This window comes from Notechis scutatus, chromosome 5 (assembly GCF_049901735.1).
Source record: "Notechis scutatus isolate UNSWTSFEM ecotype Mainland chromosome 5, rNotScu1.2, whole genome shotgun sequence".
In the NCBI taxonomy this organism is placed as follows: Eukaryota; Metazoa; Chordata; class Lepidosauria; order Squamata; family Elapidae; genus Notechis; species Notechis scutatus.
In genome coordinates, this window is record NC_142013.1 from 113,720,706 (window position 1) to 113,736,583 (window position 15,878).

At 44.6% G+C, this 15,878-nt stretch overlaps 1 protein-coding gene across 2 annotated transcripts in view; it reads right to left on the reverse strand.

Annotated features, from left to right (window-relative positions):
- The window catches only part of ENOX1 (ecto-NOX disulfide-thiol exchanger 1), a 478,008-nt gene that overhangs the window by 124,735 nt on the left and 337,395 nt on the right, over nucleotides 1-15,878 (reverse strand). For both annotated transcript variants that reach the window (XM_087967587.1, XM_087967588.1), the window contains exons 7-8: nucleotides 14,868-15,074; nucleotides 5,720-5,953 (exon numbers count right to left, since the gene is read on the reverse strand). In XM_087967587.1, the coding sequence (XP_087823713.1) occupies nucleotides 5,720-5,953; nucleotides 14,868-15,074 (441 nt within the window). The remainder of the gene's footprint in view (nucleotides 1-5,719; nucleotides 5,954-14,867; nucleotides 15,075-15,878) is intronic.

Sequence of the window (15,878 nt, forward strand, 5' to 3'; positions counted from 1 at the left end):
GTTGTATAATTAGGAGGTGTAAGTTGTTAACACTTTAACAAGTGCTAAAGGAAAATTAGCCACAGCAAAACTCTATTACCAAACTTACTGTCCTCTCCGTGGGTTATTTTTAAATTTCTAATTTCATCTTCTCTCCTTGCTTACTAAATCCAGGAATCAACTGCTTACAAGTCAAAAGCATTTGTTTTTGCCAAAAATAGAACCGAGGACTTCTCATAAACACCTGCAATTTCTCCAGAAGGTCCCACAGTACGTTGAATATTTACAAGTGGAAGTTATTTCAGGGAAGGCAAAGCCCAAAATCCAATTTTATACCCGCATTTAGGACATTGCTCCTTTGGAGAAAGGCAACATCGTTCGAAAATATTACTTGGAAGAGGAATGGCCGTTAAACAAATATAATTCACTGCTGTTTACAGAAGATAACTTTGGGGGGGGGATCGTGGTCCTTCTAAATTCCATCATACATTGGAACTCTTTAGCATTTCTTTCTGAAGTTTAATGAAGATGGGGATCAAGCTATTCTCCAAAGCACCAGAGGGCAGGACAAGAAGCAACAGGTGGAAACTAATCAAGGAGAGATTCAACCTGGAATTAAGGAGAAACCTCCTGACAGTGAGAGAAATTCATCAGTGGAACGGCTTGTGTCCAGAAGTTGTGGGTGATCCATCACTGGAGATGTTTTAAGAAGACGTTGGATAACCATTTGTCTGAAATTGTATGGGGTCTCCTGCCTGAGCAGGGGGTTGGACTAGAAAACCTCTAAGCTCCCTTGCAACTCTGTTATTCTGCATTCTGTTCTCTCAATCTGTTCTACAGAATGAATGCTGTGCTTCCAGTTTGTCAGTTACTCAAATATAATTAGGGAAAATTACATCTATGTCTTGTCTTGTCCTGACATATCAGAAAAAATAGTAACGTACGTCCTTCTGAATCATCAGAAGCCATAGTGGCACAGTGCTTAGATTGCGGTATTGCAGGCTGACTCCGCTCACTGCCATCGGTTCGATTCTCACCAGCCTCAAGGTTGACTCAGCCTTCCATCCTTCTGAGGTCGGTAAACTGAGGACCCAGATTGGTGGGGGCAAGATGCTGACTCTGTAAACTACTTAGAGAGGGCTCTAAGGCACTATGAAGCGGTATATAAATCTAATTGCTATTGCTATCTAGTTCTATCCAGGGGTGGGATTCTACCAGTTCGCACATATTCGCTAGAACCAGTTCTTAACATTCTAAGCAGCTCGGAGAACCAGTTGTTAGAAGAAATTACTGGCCTAATCCTGTAAGGAAGGCAGGAAGGAAACATTCTGGTGTTGCTTACAGAAACTGCCTCTCTGTTAATCCTTATTACATTCTTGGCAGGACTAGACTTCCTCTCTCAGGAACTTCTCTGGAGTTTTTTTCCCCCTCCTTTGCTGGTACTTTGCTTGTGTGGAGTGACCACTCAAAGTTACAATGGCACTGAAAAAAGTGACTTATGACCATTTTTCACACTTACGACTGTTGCAGCATCCCCACAGTCATGAGAGGCCAGGCGAGGAGATGTGTGCCTCGATGTGAGTGATATTCAGTTGGCCACACCCAGCCAATAACATGACCACCAAGCCATGTCCACCCAGTCACATGACCACCAAGTCACGCCCACCACCTAAGCCATGCCCACAGAACAGGTTGTTAAAAATTTTGAATCCCACCCCTGGATCGATCTATGTAGCTATGTATCTCTATCTATCTATCTATCTATCTCTCATCTATCTATCTATCTATCTATCTATCTATCTATCTATCTATCTATCTATCTATCATCTATCATCTATCATCTATCATCTATCATCCATCATCATCATCCATCCATTCCTCATCCATCCATCTATCATCTATCATCTATCAACCATCACCTATTCTATATCTAATAGTGCAGCGATTAGAATGCAGTATTGAAAACTAATTCAGCTCACTGCCATGGGTTCAATCCTGACCAGCTCAAGGTTGACTCAGTCTTCCATCTTTCCGAGGTGGGTAAAATGAGGACCCAGATTGTTGGGTACAAGAGGCTGACTATGTAAACCGCTGAGAGAGAGCTGTAAAGCACTGTGAAGTGGTATATAAGTCTAAGGGCTAAGTGCTATCGCTGTTCATGAACTGCAGTGCCTGCTATAAGATAACACTTCTGAAAGCTCAAGCTTTCAATTTTGGAAACCCAAACTCCCCATCTACAAAGACTCCAAAGAAGGAGGACAGTACAAAAGGGGCTCCTGACCAGAGAATTAATAGTTTGGAATCCACAGCAGCTGATGGAGTCTTGATCAAAAGAGATGAACAAATTCCGTAGCAATTAAAGGCCTTGATTTAAACTTGGACATTTCTCCTTAGGGCTCATGTTCCTTGATTCTCACATAAGCAACCTCCATATTTAATACAGCCTCTGATGGCTCTGATCCATGTATTTAAATATCCAATGTGTTCTTTCTTTGGGGGATAATATAGTATACACAAAAAAATACAAGTTCTAAATTGAGAAGAATTATATATTCCTTGCAGTCAGTCATCTGGTCATTAGTAGTCTTTCTGAGAGTCATTGAGGCCACTTGGAGGTTTATCTGTTCATCTGTCCAGGTGGCCTCAACGACTCTCAAAGGGAATCCTAGGGACCAGATGACTGCAAGGAATATTCCTTGCAGTCATCTGGTCATCAGGACTCTCCATGAAAGTCCTTCCATTCTCCACTCTTCAGGCAGAATGGAAGAAGCTTCTGGGATGAGAAGCGGAACCTCTTCAAGGAAAAAAAAAACCAAGAAAGTCCAGCTGCCTTTTGGAAAAAGCACCTCTGGGACAACCATGACCTGGATGACTAAGAAACTCTATAGACATAAGAAGGAAGCTTGAAAGTCACCAAAAAAATCCCCTCTTTGGACCTGCGTCCTACCTCTGTCAATCAACAGGGAATGAGAACCAATTGCTTTCAACGACTAGCAGGTGGGGAATATGAAATGCAATCAGTAGAAAAATCATTTGCTTCCAAAGGATGTAAAACACATAATTTCAAGCCGGCGTTGCATAAGAAAAAAAAAAAAACTGGATAAGTTCTGAGGCTCCCCTACATAACGAGACTCCTTGATGTATTTTTTGAATCAAGTCACTAGCAATGCAAATGAACAGGGACCGTTGCATTGGCATAGCATTCTTTAGGGGGAAAAAGGGATCACATCCACTTAATTACACAAAACGTTTCGACTTTGTTGAACGGCATGCTGGGAAACGAGCCCACTGTATTTCAGTAAAACGTCATATTAAGCCATTACAATTCCGAGTGGAGATTAAATTAAAATTATTTTAAAAAAAATTAAACCATTCAAATTCTGGAGGGAGGAGATACAACCTGGAAGTAAGAAGGGATTTTCCTGACAGTGAGAAGAATTAACCAGTGGAACAGAAGTTAGTGTCATGCCCTTGTTGGAGTCTGATTCTGAGGGGGAGAGTGAGTAGCTGACAGGGAGTAGGAGTGTGGCTCCGGTGACTGTGGAGGAAACGGGGGAAACGGTCCGACTGGGCCTTCAGAGGAAGACCCAGGGCCACCCCCTCTTCATCCTAGGGCACGCAGGGAGGAACGGAGAAGGGAGCAACATGGCTTACGGGAGAGAAAAAGGCCCTGATCCCTTTCCTCAGTTGTAGCTGGGAGAACACGATATAAGAAGGGCATTTGCACAAGGATCTTTGCTGGAAACAAAGTGTACATTACCTTTGTCAAGCCTTATCTGGGTTTTGGCATCCTCCCAACAGTGAGTGCTGCATTATCTTGTGGAAGTCTGCAATTTATCATCCTGGCCTGTTGTGTTAATGACTTCAGTGTGGTTTGTGTTAGTTTTTTATTTCTAATTATCTTTACTTTGGGTTCGGACTGCATTTCTTCCCTTCGTAGACTGTTTTTTGAAGAGTTTGATATCCAGCCGAGGATAATTGGACATTGGGAGTCAAGTTGGAGTCATTAAAGGGAATTTATTCTACTTTGGTGACTTTGTTATTTTTGTGTCACGCTCTGGGTCATCACAGTTGCCTTCAGAAGTTGGAGTGCTCCATCACTGGAAGCTTTCAAGAAGAGATTCGACAGCCATTTGTCTAGGATGGTAATTATAGTCCTCGGCTTATAACTGTTAATTTAGTGACCTTTGGAAGTTACAACGACACTAAAAAAAAGTGACTTATGGCCATTTTTCACACTTCTGACTTTTCCAGCATCCCCATGTTCACAGGATCAAAATTCAGACACTTGGCAATGGTCTCATATTTATGACGCTTGCAGTGTCCCAGGGTTACGTGATCCCCTTTTGCGACCTTCTGACAAGCAAAGTCAATGGGGAAGCCAGATTCACTCAACAACCGTCTTACCCACTTAACCCCTGCAGTGATTCACTTAACAACGGTGGGGAGAAAAGTCATCAAACGGAACAAAACTCATTCAACTGTCTTGCTTACAAACAGAAAGCTTGGATACAAGTCGAACATCCAGGGCTACCTGCATAAGGTCTCCTGCCTTGGACAGAGGGCTGAACTACCATGTTTCCCCCAAAATAAGACCCTGTCTTATATTTTTGCCCCCCCCCCAAAAGGCAGCAGGTCTTATTTTCGGGGGACGTCATCCACTGACTAACCTCACTTGTGTGTGTGGCCCCTGGCCTCCTTTTCACTGTCAGAGGCCTTCAGGAACTTCTTCTTCTGTGGCCGGCAAGGCTTTCCTGAAGGCCTCTGCAGTCGATAAGAGAGCTCTGGATCGATCCGGAGCTTTGTTCTCAGCTCCAGAGGCCTTCAACAAAACCTTGCCACCCTTGCCAGCTGCAGAAGAAATAGGCTGGCGAGGCAGGTGTCGGGGTGTGTGAGGCCTGGCTACAACTGTCCAAAGGTAAGTAGTAGGGCAACTCTACCCACCCTCTATCCCCACCCTAGCTTAATTTTTACCCGTGCACTCTAGAGTCAGTGGGGGTCTTAATTAGGGCTTATTTTAGGGGGTAGGGCTTATATTGAGTGCACGTGTAAAAATCAAGCTAGGACTTACTTCCAGAGTAGGTCATACTTTGGGGGAAACAGGGTAGAAGACCTCCAAAGCCCCTTCCATCCCTACAATTGTATTTCTATTTAACAGCCCGTATAAAAGCTACAACTTGGGATGTTAATGGAAGCACCACATATGATGCTGCAGACAGAGTCAAAGCGCGCGTGGGATGCCAAAAACAAAATCCCACCAAGCTTCTCAGTTTGCTGAAAACACAAACGCCCCTCTTTCACTGGGCCTAAGGCACAATATTTGTGGTCCGCAGCAACACTTCCGTCTCAGGCTTCAACTGTGACAAATCTGTGAAAGGACGCATCGTGACAAGAGGCAGAAAGTTTTGATGGGTTACCTCCTTTCCACTGAGAGTCGCCCGCGAAGTGGCAAATTGGATTTCACACCTCCCTGATGTGTAAAAACAAAACAAAAAACTTCAATAACATTGAAGGAGAAGGAAATAACCGGAATATTTCAAAACATTCTGTCGAAATTCGGAAAGAGACGATGCGTATTTCCAGAGCGTACCCAAACAGCGGTTATTGTCATACAACAGAAGGAAAGAGACGCATTCCATTAAATAGGACGAGAGCATGTTTTCATATAACGGCCATGGTAACAAGCTTGCAGCGTTAGCGATGTTTTGACATTTGAGGAAATCGCAAAACCTTGCATTACCTTTCAATTTTTCAGCCAGCAAAGAGGCCTCGTGTTCCGAATAATGCATTATGACGGGAGGCGAAGGGGGACGTATCCGGTCTTCCTCCATTTTGCGACGGTGGCGTTCCTCTCTTGCCAACATCCTCTGCTTACACTCCCATTCGTAAAAATCATCTCGGGCCTGAGCAAAATCAACATGAAGGCGGCCCGAGTCCTTCTTATCGGTGCTGGATCCTAACCTCATGCGATACCCTGACAACAACAAACCAAGAAACACGACAGCTTCGGTGAAGCTTTTGCTGTAATCAAGGGTTGTTTCTTTCTTATTCCATAAGTTATCAAGTTGGTGAATAGGTGATGTACACCAGGGGTGTCAAACTCAAGGCCCACAGGCTGGATCTGGCCTGCAGGGTACTTAGATCTGGCCTGCCCTGGAAACAGTGAAGGACCAGCCGTCGGTGCTTCTGCCAGTGAAAACAGAGCTCAGAAGAGACAAACACAGCCCTCCCGGGCTCCGATTTTGGCCATGATGGCCTCCTGCAGCCCTCTGCCAATAAAAACGGAGCTCAGGACGGCCACATGACCTTACTGGGCTCTGTTTTCACTGGCAGAGGGCTGCAGGAGGCCGTCACAGACAAAAACAGAGCTCCAATGAGTGACGTTGAGCTGACCACGCCCCCTAGCCACGCCCCCCTCCAGCCCCACAAGGTCAAGCACAAACCTGATGCGGCCCTCAATGAAATTGAGTTCGACACCCCTTGATGTACACCACCTGTTTCAATGAAGTGTGACTGGACATGGGTCCACAGACCTGTCTTCTAAAAATATAGTTCTAGACTTACAACCATTTTCTTAGCGAACATTTGAAATTAGGAAAAGACTGAAAACGTAACTTACCACTGTCTTTCACACTTAGGAACGCTACAGCATCCCCATAGTCACATGATCAAAATTTGCAGGCTTGTGTTTAGGACTGTTGCAGCATCCCTGGATTGTGCTATACACCATTATTATGATCATGTTTTATTGCTTAGTTGCTTGTATGTACACTGAGAACTTCTGCACCGGAGACAAATTCTTTGTGTGTCCAAACATGCTCGGCCAATAAAGAATTATATTCTATTCTTTTGCAAGCTTCTGATAAGCCAAATTAATGGGGAAACCACATTCCTTTAACAATCATGTTACTAACTTAACAGGTGCAGGGATTCACTTAACAACTCTGCAAAGAAAGGTTATAAAATGGGGATAAAGATTCGGTTTAACAATTGTCTTGCTTACCAATGGGGATTTGGGCTCAGTTGTGATTGGAAGTCAAGGATTATTTAAGAAAAATACCAACTTCAGTGTCTTTGATTGAACTTCGCAAAGTTTGATGACGTGCTAAGAAAATGTGAAGGTAATTGTGAAATCTGGACATTTGGAAAATCTGATACCTCTCGGCTGTCACTTTATAATGAAAACACAACAAGACCAGATTTTGCATCTTGACGCATGCAAAAAATAGATTTCCATAATCAGCCATGTCCTATAAATAGTTCATCCAGATTTATTCATTCTTTTTTCATTCATTTCCTTTAAAAAGTCTAATCTTGAATGGAGAGAGAGACAGAGAGAGACAGAGAGAGGGAGAAAGAGAAAGAGAGAGAAAGAGAGAAAGCAAGAGAGAGAGGGAGAAAGAGAGAGAGAGAGAAAGAGAGAAAGCAAGAGAGAGAGGGAGAAAGAGAGAGAGAGAGCAAGAGAGAGAGAGAGAGAGAGAGAGAGAGAGAAAGCAAGAGAGAGAGGGAGAAAGAGAGAGAGAGAGAAAGAGAGAAAGCAAGAGAGACAGACAGAAAGAGAGAGAGAGAACAAGAGAGACAGACAGAAAGAGAGAGAGAAAGAATTGAAATCTAATAAGATCAAATGGAAGAAAGAGATCTCATTTTCTAGCAAGGCCATTGGTTGACATATCTTTGATCTTCATAGGTGAGCACAAAATGATGGTTCTTAAAGCACATATTCAATTTAAGGAAAGATAAACTGGATTCTGATCTATGCTAGCCAGAATAACGTGTAAGCAATCCATTAGCTTCTAACTGTAACCAAACACAAGCATCCACAGCTTTGTCCATTTTTTTTTTGTCAAAATAACAAAAGCAGCTTCACAACCTCATGCTGCATGCTCCATACCTTTTGGGCATATATACCATATCACCAGTGGCGGGTTGCAACCGATTGAACAACCGGTTCGGTGAGTGTGCGCATGAATAGGTGCAGAGGTGGGTATTCAGCCGGTTCGGACCGGTTCTGCCGTACCGCTTGCGAAAATTTTGAGTAACTTTGGAGAACCGGCAAATACCACCTCTGACTGGCCTCACCCACCTGTCCCTGCCCTATCCTGTCCTATATTCCTTTGTTTTTTACCTCAGCTGATTCACATGGCATAGCAGATTGCCACGCCTCAGCTGAACGAAAAAAACAGCCCACCTCACCAGCGCTGACAGAGGCCATTTTGTGATTGCTGCGCACCCGCCCGAAACACGTGTTTGGCCCGGCACCTCTGCAAGGCCCGTGCAAAGCGCATTCTCATAAAACCAGTGGGGGAAAAATTGGAATCCCACTGCTGAATAGGTGTGGCAGACAACTATTTATCTTCTGGCTGGCTGGACTTGTTAGTCTGCTGTGGGAGAGGGACGTTTTGCTGCCAGCTCTCCCAATAAAGGAATCTTCTGAGTTCGCATCCGAGGGTTTGTCGTGTTTGGGAGCTGGGTCAGAAGAAAGGGACTGCAGTTCCTGGGGGTCACGTGATCCCCTTTTGCTACAGTCCAACAAACAACAGTCCAAGATTCATTTAGCAACCAGGTTACTAATTTAACAACTGCAAGGAATCGCTTAACAATGGTGGCAGAAAAGGTCGTAAATTGGAGCAAAACTCATTTAACATTTGCCTTGCTTAGCAATCAAAAACAAATTGGGCTCGATTGTGTTCGTAAGTCAAGGACTACCTGTATACAGGATTATCGCTAATGCGACCTTCTTAGGACTGGTTTGACCTATCCTGACAGGTGTGTTTTCATTTGGTGTAATCCGCAAGTGACACCCAGACTGTATCACCACAACTGTAAGTGCAGTAAATTATATCTTCTCTTCTTGTTCTTGTTCTTTTTCTTTTAAACGTCTCTTGCCTATTATAAGCCTGGGAAATTACCCTCTCTCTTTGCCATTTTGGAGCATTTTATGTTTGAAAATGTAATAAAGATCATCGCGGAAACACAATAATTCAGCGCAATTAAAACAACCCGGCTTCACCGTTGACAGCAGCCCTTCTGCCAAACTAAGAAGATAGTCAGGCCTTCAATTCCTCTCATAAAATGTCATCAAAATCCAAGCTTGGGAGGATCCTAAAGCCATTTTCCTTTCCTTGCATGGTCGAAGTCAGTGGTGGGATTCAATTTTTTTTACTACCGGTTCTGTGGGCGTGGCTTGGTGGGTGTGGCTTGGTGGGCGTGGCAGAGGAAGAATATTGAAAAAAACCCCATTCCCTCCTCACTCCAGGGGGAAGATTACTGCAAAATCCCATTCCCTCCCCACCCCACTAACCTGCTTTCCAGCTCCATTCTCCTGTGCAGGGCAACAAAAGAAGACCCAGCTGATCAGCTGGGACTCAAGAGGCAGAGAAGAGGTGGGAGTGGGGCCCGTCAAAGGTGGTATTCCAAACTACTCAAACTTTCCACTACCGGTTCTCCGAACTACTCAAATTTTCCACTACCGGTTCTCCAAACTACTCGAAATTTCTGCTACCAGTTCTCCGAACGACTCAAAATTTCCGCTACCGGTTCTCTGAACTACTCAAAATTTCCGCTACCAGTTCTCCAAACTACTCGAAATTTCCACTACCGAACGACTCAAAATTCCCGCTACCGGTTCTACGAACGACTCAAAATTTCCACTACCAGTTCTCCAAACTACTCAAAATTTCCACTACCGGTTCTCTGAACTACTCAAAATTTCCGCTACCAGTTCTCCAAACTACTCGAAATTTCCACTACCGAACGACTCAAAATTTCCGCTACCGGTTCTATGAACGACTCAAAATTTCCGCTACCAGTTCTCCGAACTACTCAAAATTTCCGCTACCGGTTCTCCAAACTACTCAAAATTTCCGCTACCGGTTCTCCGAACTACTCAAAATTTCCGCTACCAGTTCTCCGAACTACTCAAAATTTCCACTACCGGTTCTCTGAACTACTCAAAATTTCCGCTACCAGTTCTCCAAACTACTCAAATTTCCACTACGACGACTCAAAATTTCCGCTACCGGTTCTATGAACGACTCAAATTTCCGCTACCAGTTCTCCGAACTACTCAAAATTTCCGCTACCGGTTCTCCAAACTACTCAAAATTTCCGCTACCGGTTCTCCGAACTACTCAAAATTTCCGCTACCAGTTCTCCGAACTACTCAAAATTTCCGCTACCAGTTCTCCAAACTACTCGAAATTTCCACTACCAGTTCTCTGAACTACTCAAAATTTCCACTACCAGTTCTCCAAACTACTCAAAATTTCCGCTACTGGTTCTCCAAACTACTCAAAATTTCCGCTACCGGTTCTCCGAACGACTCAAAATTTCCGCTACCGGTTCTCCGAACTACTCAAAATTTCCGCTACCGGTTCTCTGAACGACTCAAAATTTCCGCTACCGGTTCTCCAGAACTGCTCAGAACCTGCTGAATACCACCTCTGGTCAAAGTCCTTTACAGGGAGAGTTCGCTTATACAGAAGGCAATTTCTTCTTTGTAGCTGAAAAATTCCGTGGGCTCCGTGGACACATGCAGTGGATTGAGTGGTAGGAGCAGCAGTGGAATCCTACCTGTTTCCACTACCAGATTGGTGATCGTGTGCGCACACGCCTTTAATGCATGTGCCCCTAACATGTATATGCAGCTTTCCACACACCAGCTGAGGCCTGCAGCACCAATTAGCTGAGACGATAAAGAATCCTGAGCTGCATTAACAAAGGGATACAATCGAGATCAAGGGAGGTACTAATACCACTCTGTAAAGCCTTAGTAAGACTACACCTAGAGTACTGCATCCAGTTTTGGTCACCACACTATAAAAAAGATGTTGAGACTCTAGAAAAAGTACAAGGAAGAACAACCAGGATGATTAGGGGACTGGAGACTAAGGCATATGAAGAACGGTTACAGGAACTGGGCCTGGCTAGTCTAGGGAAGAGAAGGACTAGGGGAGACAGGGTAGCAGCCTTCCAATATTTGAGGGGCTGCCACAGAATGGAGGAGGTCAAGCTATTTTCCAAGGCACCCGAAGGCCAGACAAGCAAGAATGGATGGAAACTGATCCAGGAGAGATTCAATCTGGAAATAAGGAGGAATTTCCTGACAGTGAAAACAATCAACCCATGGAATAGAAGTCGCCTTTGGAAGTTGTGGGAATATCATCACTTGAGACTTTCAAGAAGAGATTGGTCTGCCATTTGTCAGAAATGGTGTAGGGTCTCCTACTTGGATAGGGGGTTGGACTAGATAACCTACAAGGTCCCTTCCAACTCTGATTATCTGTGAAGAGAAAAGCGCAGGGATGGGAGGGAAGGCCAGTCCTGAGCTTGTCTCTTCTCAGCTGTCTGTGGCTTTTTTCCCTACTGTCAGCTGATTGTCAGAGGCTTTTTTTAACCACTGGTTCGGCCGAAGCGGTCCAAACCGGTAGCATGCCACCACTGGGTAGAAGAGACAGAGATGCAGAAGAAATATAATTTCATATTTTCTGTGACAGCCTCTTAGAACAGGGGTATCCTGGTCTACTCAGTGCGAAGAGGAAAGATCAGGCCAACGTAGCTTCAGTCCGGTCCGTTCAAGGCAAAGGAGAAACATGCCTGCAGTTTGGAGAGTGGCGTCAAGCTGGCCATACCCACCCAGTCGGTCACGCCCGCCCATCCCCCCCCCCAAGGTCAACCCCTGTCCTGATGTGACCCTCAATTTCATTGCTTGAAACTCAGTTTCATTGTTGGACACCCCTGTCTTTAGAAGATAAAATGGAAGAGAATATTCTTTATTGGCCAAGTCTGATTGGACACACGAGGCGTTTATCTCTGGTGCAGAGGCTCTCAAAGAACCAAGGGATATAATTAGGAGATACCAAGAGGAGAAAGTCATAGGAAATTGAGAAGGATAATTTGAATACGGCCCTGCTACGTGGGTAAATATCCTTAGGTGTTTAGCAGAGTGATAGCACGAGGGGGGTGGAAATATCTTTGTAAGCTCAGTTCTGATTTAGTTCCACAGCAAAATGATTGAGTCTGTCATTTGTACCTCCACACAGGAAGTCCTCGACTTACGACAGCAATAAAGCCTGTTAACCATTGCTAAGTGAGATATTTCTTATGCGAATTTTATCCCATTTTTACAACGATCCCTGTCACAGGTGTTTTGAATTGGTGACACGGTTGTTAAGTGAATCTGGCTTTTCCACTTGGCTTTGCGGGTCAGAAAATTTGATCACATGACTCCCTGCAACCAAAATAAATATGAGTCAGTTGCCATGTACCGTGTTTCTCACAAAATAAGGCCGGGCCTTATTTTTTTTTTGAGCCCCGAAAAAATGGCTAGGACGTCTTTTCGGGGGTGAATTAATCCCCCCCCCATGTACCAGCGCCGTCTCCAACAACAGCATCTGAGTCGCTCCCGCTTTCCCCCCGTCCCCATAACAACAGGGAAAAAAAGATTTTGAGGTACCTGGGAGCGCCGCGCGCTGCGTTTTGGTTTAATCCCGAGCTGGGTGGGTGTGAGAAGAGCCGAGCGGCGTCTCTGCTGCTGCTACCCTTGGTGCTCCAGCCTGGGCTCTGCAAGTTTGCAAAAGTCCCAGTGCGCAGCCCGTTCCTGCATTCCAAGAGCCCAGGCTGAGCTGCAGCTCTCCCTTTCTTGCCAGCGCCGTCTCCAATAACAGCGGCAGCAGCGGCGGGAACCGTGGAAGTTTCGAGGCGGCTCCCCACCTGAGAAGCAGCTGAAACGCTTCCACGGTTCCCGCCGCTGCTGCCGCTGTTATTGGAGACGGCGCTGGCAAGAAAGGGAGAGCTGCAGCTCGGCCTGGGCGCTTGGAATGCAGGAACGGGCTGCGCACCGGGACTTTTGCAAACTTGCAGAGCCCGAGGCTGGAGCACCAAGGGTAGCAGCAGCAGAGACGCCGCGGCTCTTCTCACGCCCACCCAGCCGCTCGGGATTAAACCAAAACGCAGCGTGTGGCACTCCCAGGTACCTCAAAATGTTTTTTTTTCCTATTGTTACGGGGACGGGGGGGAAAGAGGGAGTGACTCAGATGCTATTATCGGAGACGGTGCTGGCGAGAGAGGCGCCAGCACCAGTGGGAACCGTGGAAGCTACGGAAGCCTGAGAAGTGGCTGAAACGCTGCCGGACATCCATGCCGACGCCGCCCACCTGCTGACCCGGGTAAAGGAGGGGTAAGGGAGCCCTCTGTGCTCCACCATGATTGGCTGTTAGGAGCGGTTGATGGTGAGGCGTAGCTGCCCGTGGAGCACTCCTAATGGCAAGTTCCCCCCCCCGCCTTCACCCCTCCCAATTTCGCATGTTTTAAACTAGGCCTAAATTTGGGGGGAGGGGCTTAATTTCATTTTATGCCTAGAAAACATGCTGGGTCTTCCTATTGGGGGAGGACGTATTGTTGGAGAAACACGGTATCTGAATTTTGAACCCGTGACCCCAGAGATGCTGTGATGGTCATGTGAAAAACAGTTGTAAGTCAATATTTTCTGTTTATTTTAAATGATCACTAAATGAATAGTGTGTAAGTCAAGGACTACCTGTGTATTTCAAATTACTGAATTAGACATTTCTACTCAATAGTAAAAAGGAAGCAACATATTACATCAAAATGCGAAAATGGGCAAAATGCATAAAAGATGCTGCAAAACTCCCAGTGGATGCAAAGAAAGAATTGAGATTAGGAGCTGGCGAGTCCTTCTCTAAGGTTGAGAGAGAAAGCTTGTTTAGATAGATGGATGGATGGACGGATGGATAGATGATTGATAGATAGATCAATAGATAGACAGACAGACAGACAGACAGACAGATGAAAGATGGAGATAGATGGATGGATAGATGATTGATAGATGATAGATAGATAGATAGATAGATAGATAGATAGATAGATAGATAGATAGATAGATAGATAGATAGATAGATGAAAGATGGAGATAGATGGATGGATAGATGATTGATAGATGATAGATAGACAGACAGATAGATGATAGATATAGATAGATAGATGGATGAAAGATAGAGATTGATAGATGGATGGATGGATAGATGATTGATAGAAGATAGATAGATAGATAGATAGATAGATAGATAGATAGATAGATAGATAGATAGATAGATAGATAGATAGAGATGAAAGATGGAGATAGATGGATGGATAGATGATTGATAGATGATAGATAGACAGAAAGATAGATGATAGATATAGATAGATAGATACATGAAAGATAGAGATTGATAGATGGATGGATGGATAGATGATTGATAGATGAAAGATAGATAGATAGATAGATAGATAGATAGATAGATAGATAGATAGATAGATAGATAGATGATAGAAAAATAAAAGGGTGGGCTGCTATTAGTGTGTCCCAGTTTGGGTGAACTGGTAACTAATTTTCTCATTTTTAATGACCAGTTTGGCGAACCGGTAAATCCCATCCCTGGCTGGCCTGCCCTCCCCTCCCCTCCCCTCCCCTCCCCTTCCAGGCATCTCTATGTGGCCCATTTTGGATGCCAGGTAAGCACAGGGCCCATGCAGAAGCTCGGGGAAGGTGAAAAATGGGCCTCCCGGAGGCTCCGGAAGGCCAGAAATGGGCCTGTTTCCGGCCTCCAGAAAGTCTGGGGAGGCCGTTTTTGCCCTCTTGGAGGCTCGATGGAAAGCCTCCGGAGCCCGGGGAGGGCAAAAACACCTCCCCCCACAGGGTGCAGGAGGCCAAATAGGCCACGCCCACCATGGCCACGCCCACTCAGCAACAAGGCAGAGAACCGGTTGCTAATTTTTTTTTGAAGTCCGCCCCTGTATAGATATATGGGTCATAGAAAAGAGAATACCACACACAACACCCATGAGAGGCCAAGGGGGAGGACTGAATGGAAGGGGGAGATAAATACCAGAAAGGTAAATGGCTTTATCGACCATGAATTCTTCTGAAAAACGGATGTGACAAAAGTTCTTCTTGCTTTTACGAATGGCAGTGATGTCCCCACACTTCTCGAAGACTTCCTGAATGATTTCCTCTGTCGCGTTTTCGGGTAATCCTCCGACAAAGACAGTTTTGCATCCTGGGGGTCTCTCCCTGGTTGAAGGGGGTGGAAGATCTAAAATGGAAAACCACACATATTGTTGGAGAGTCCAGAAACCGGAGCCCCTGTCGAAAACAAAAAGTTTCTCAATCTATCCTCTACGGTCTACATGTATGTTACTGAACGCCAACATCAACCAAAGTGGAAATGAATGTGTCTTGATGCTATCCTGGGTCTCTTAGTTAATTTAAGGCCATTTATGTTGAAGTAATTTAGCCCATCTCTAAATGCCGACTCCCACTTTCCTACCTATTATCCCTCCTTTAGGCATAAAGATATTTACCCTTGTAGTAGGGCCGTATTGCTATTCTCTTTTCATCTTTCTCATCTTCTTTCTTGTTTTTTTTTCTCATCTTCTCTTCTTTCCTACTGCCTTCTCCTATTGATTATGATTTATCACTTGTTTGGATCTTATGATTAATGATTGTGACTATGATTTATGATCTATGACCTATCATGTTGTTATTTATAGTATACTGAGAGCTTGTGCACAGGAGACAAATTTCTTGTGCGTCCAATCACAGTTGGCCAATAAAAAATTCTCTTCTCTTCTCTTCTCTTCTCTTCTCTTCTCTTTTCTTCTCTTCCCTTCTCTTCCCTTCCCACATCACCTCATCTCACTCTGCTCTTGTCTCTACTCTGTTCTACTCTACTTACTCTACTCTATTGTAACCCCATTCTACTTCTATTCTATACCTACTCATTCTATTCTACTCTACTCTACTCTACTCTACATTCTATTCTATTCTATTCTATTCTATTCTATTCTATTCTATTCTATTCTATTCTATTCTATTCTATTCTATTCTATTCTATTCT